Source organism: Sitophilus oryzae, unplaced genomic scaffold (assembly GCF_002938485.1).
Source record: "Sitophilus oryzae breed Bouriz unplaced genomic scaffold, Soryzae_2.0 scaffold_1067_pilon_pilon, whole genome shotgun sequence".
Classification (NCBI taxonomy): domain Eukaryota; kingdom Metazoa; phylum Arthropoda; class Insecta; order Coleoptera; family Curculionidae; genus Sitophilus; species Sitophilus oryzae.
Window position 1 is genome coordinate 1,958,062 of NW_022145690.1, and position 4,391 is coordinate 1,962,452.

A 4,391-nucleotide genomic window follows, 5' to 3' on the forward strand; every position below is an offset into this window, starting at 1 on the left:
CTTTGGTTTCTCGATAATACATTAGTTTAGTATTTACCATAATATTCTGCGATAACATATTGTGGTATCAGAGCGTTTGCAAAATGTAAATTTTGAACTAACCAAATATCAGCCCCCTATTGATTTTACAACCAAGTCATAAGTAGGTTTTTAAAGGTCAGCGTATGCTCAATACACACGCCAATTTTCCGTCGGTTTTTTACTACTTTCAATTTAAGAAAAAACTGCATTTATTTTTAAATTAAAACTAAACAGGTAGGTAACAATGCAAACCAGGCAAATGTCAACATACCTTGAGTTGTCAACCTATAATTGAAAATTTGTAAGTTGTGCTGTTTATGCTACCATGTTATAATACATGTTATAAAAAAAAATAAAAAAATTTTGTAATTTAAAAACTTGTTCGAATTAGGCAAAATGCTAAATGTTTTTGAAAATGTAATTTGACACTGACAAAATTCTAAGTTGAGAACTAAAGGTGTGTTTGCATTTACCTGGTTTTGCATTGTTACCTGTTGAGTTTTTAATTTATAGATTTAGGTAGCAGTTTTCTTAAATTAGTTAAAAAGCGGTTTGTCAAAATTGTTCCAAATTTGGCATGTGTATTTAGCATAGGCCCAGATGATCTTTAAAAACACTACGACTTAGATGTAAAATCAACAAAGAGCCAATATTTGGACAATTCAAATTTGCATGGGACTTCCTGTTTCCAACTTGCCCGATCCACAACCCGGTATAATGCTCAAACATATTAATTAAAAAAAAAAAACTATTGTTAAATACAATTGACCAAACCAATTTGATTTCATAAACAAACTAGAAATTTAAAAGTTCAGTAGACTGTTTATCTTTTAAACCATATACCATTCCTGAGAGTATTCTGTAGGTATATTCTGTTCCATTTTTCTGTATTGTGTAGTTGTTTAGGTTAATATAAGTAGGTGGAATAAATAGTAGTAATTATTTTCTTTTACAGATATTACCTACCTTTTCATAATTTCAAACTATATTATATTGTATGATTAACACCTAATTAAACACAGATTTAAATAATAAACAAATTTTAGGTACTTACTGATTGATATTGTCCGTAACTCATTTTGTCACTTTAAAAAAGGTAATTTATTATTATTAAATTGCCTTTGTTTTTATTTAACACAAGGATAAACACGTACCAATTTTCAGGCACCGTTAACTTGACTATTTTCAGTATTTTCTACCTTAAAATCACTTAAAATTTTAAAAACGAAACCAACTTCCTCAACACGTCAGACTTTCACCGAAGAAATGAGGTTATGATGGGTTTTGGGTTATGAAAAATTCGCAAATAGTGTAACAGAGCGCAACACAAATAAAAATAGATCGTATGAAAACTTTACATATTTTTTTAAATTTGTTCAAGACCTATTTTTAGTTGATAATTGATAAAAAATGTTATGCTTATATTCAAATAATTCAAACCGTCCCTTATAAATCAATTTAAAATTTTAATCATAGAGATTTAAATGTATAACGTAACAAAATAAGTGACAATTATTTATATTTGGTTAAGCTCTATGTGGTATAGATTTTTTTCTCATTACGTGATCATTAGTCTGAATTTCGTTTCATTGATAATACAAGGTTTCGACGTCATTGTTGTTCTTTTTGGAATTTTGATGTTTTGCATTAGTCATATCTAGTTATACCAGTACTATTTTCCTCGAATACATTTTAAAATAGCCTTGATAATAATAAAAAAAATGAATAAGTACTATACAAAGAAATGATAGAAATACCTCACTATACCTACGTAGAGAAAAATGTTTCTCATCCTTTGATGAATTTTCAATCTAAAGAAAAAGGCATTTTTCAATTTCCATTTTCAATTCATTTTCAACAAATTAGACACAGTGGCTGAAGAACATAGGACTATTTAAGGATTATATTTCTCATATTACATTATGATATAGATACATATTGCCCATAATAAATAATAGTCCATATTATTTAGTACCTTTTGTCAGAGAATATACAGGGTGTTTCAAAAACATGTGCTATCTCTCGTGGGGAGATTCCTCACGTAAAAACAGGACCCAACCGTTCTTTATTTCAGAGGACAGTCCTTTTTCATCGTACTCTTTTCTCTCACCTATTGAAAAAGTCCTCTCATTTTTACACAATAAAAGCAAAATTTAAAAAATAGGTATAAGTTTATCGCCGCAATGATTAATAAAATTTTTAATCTGACAAGAATATGTCTTCTGTCTTCCGCTATACTCCCACTTGTTCATACAGAAAAGAAATATTTACGTACAAGAAATACCGTATGATAAAAAAAACGGCGTCGGCGATGGCTATGAAATGAAGATCGCAGTCATTTTATATGTAAAATTAAATGGAGAATATCATTAATGTTCATTTCCAAGCCATCTGGACGCCGTTTTTTTTTCGATCATATTAATGGTACCTATTTGTTGTGGATGCGATAAATATATGTTTAGCTTTTTTATGTTTACTTATTGTTAGCTTATGTTTTGAAATATAAAGTTTTGTAGAAAATGGTATGTTTTATTTTACAAAATTTTGAGTATAAATATTTTTAAGAAAGACCACCATCCGCATAACGTTTACATATTTTTTAGGGACCTATATTCTTTAAAAAAATTGGGCAAGGTTTAACTTGTTTTCGCCTTGTGGCGTTTTTTACTCTCTCGTTTGGTTATGGTTAGGCTCTATTTTTCATTTTAAAAGTTGGCAACCCTACGAGATCTACACTGCCGCATATCTGAGTGTATTTTCAAAACATTTATTTAGTTTGTTAAGCGTTTACATCTTCATTAATTTTTCTCTGATTTTCTCTGAAGTTTATCAATTACTTCATTTCCTGTTACTGTAATTAGTAAACCTACAAAACATAATTATTACAAGTACAGTAGTTGTCACATTATTACGTTCTGAAGCGTTTTCTAGCTCTTCTGTAATTTTCACTTAAATTACTCAATTAGTAAAATGACGCTTGTCATGTTTTTCCCCTGAACCATTCATTTTATATCAACAATACAATGGTCCGATTCTGCTTTGTTTCGTAGCTAACAGAAGATAATTTTTTTACCGTACCTAACCTAACAGAAGATAATTTTTTTTGATTTATTATAATTTCTTCCCAAATGCCTTTAACGATGCGAATGTAAGTTTGGAGGTAAAAGTTACTTAATTATTATTACAAACAAAAATAATAATAATATAGTATTTATTAATCATATTACATTTATTGATTATCACTTTCCCCTATAAGCCTAAGTAAACACTTTTGGTAATCTCCAGAAGTATCGCCCTGAAAAATACAAAATTGTTAATGACTTGTTAAAAATGTAACAGTAAAAATAGGTAACTATATTTAACAATCAAAAAAGTGTAACGATAAAAATAGATTTAAAACTAAACTCCTTAATACTTTAATGAACTGAAAAATAGACATTGACATTACCATTTTTACGTTATTTTATTTATGTATCTTTGTGGATATTAAAAAATGGCAAATAACTTAAAACACAATCCGAAGTTTATATTTTAGAAATCTATAAACACTGTGACATTCAGGGTTTGTAATTTTGACATTGTTTCAAAATAACTATGGGCCTTACTTTAATTGCATCAGCCAATGTTTCACCATATTGGATCTCATATATCTTTTTAATTTCCTTCATGTCTACTTCGCATCTACTAACAACTAATCGAATGAGAGTCCTGTCTTTGGTACCAAAAAATCCTTTCACACATTTCCTAAACAATCTAGCGAAAAAGGAGGCTTGGTTTTTGATAGACCTAGTGACTGCAAACTCATTTTTAATCACTTTTCCTATATCGTAACCTAAAAATAAAAGAAACCTGTTAAATTTGATAATCTTATTTTTTATAATTTTTACCAGTCATTTTCTCGTATTCCTTGAATATTAACTGAAGTTGCTTCCAATTTCTTTGATACAAAATATTGTTCAAAGCGGTTTGATCAACGCCCAAATTCAGTACTCCAATCTTTGCTAGAGCTTCAGCATCATTTCTGGCTTCAGTTATGTCCGTTATGTTATCATCATCTCGGCAGACATTGCAGAGAGATACCATCAGTCTTTGAGCAGTGTTGGATGTACGGGCAACCAAATCGTTTTCTAAGCTGTTTTTGTATACTATTAAAAAATGTGTATTCAATATCAATTAAACTTTTAGATACGTAATCGAGGGCGCGATTTTTTAAATTCATTGTTGCCAACCATGGCAACATATTCGTCGCCGGGCTGACTAACTGAATTTAAATATCCCGCTGGGGATTCAGGTGGTAGCTCTGCTGTAAAAATGTCAAGTTGCTACATTCATTTATTTATTTCCTGACATTGTCATTTGTTTTGACACTT

General features: G+C 29.5%; 1 protein-coding gene across 1 annotated transcript; it reads right to left on the reverse strand.

The window, feature by feature from the left end:
• Positions 1-3,218: 3,218 nt before the first annotated feature.
• On the reverse strand, positions 3,219-4,171 carry LOC115879130 (annexin B11-like). The gene is made up of 3 exons (XM_030895797.1): positions 3,909-4,171; positions 3,627-3,853; positions 3,219-3,316 (listed from the first exon to the last, which is right to left on the reverse strand). Exons 1-3 carry the CDS (start codon positions 4,102-4,104, stop codon positions 3,251-3,253), a joined length of 489 nt encoding a protein of 162 aa, XP_030751657.1. The 5' UTR covers positions 4,105-4,171; the 3' UTR covers positions 3,219-3,250.
• Between the last annotated feature and the right edge of the window lie 220 nt (positions 4,172-4,391).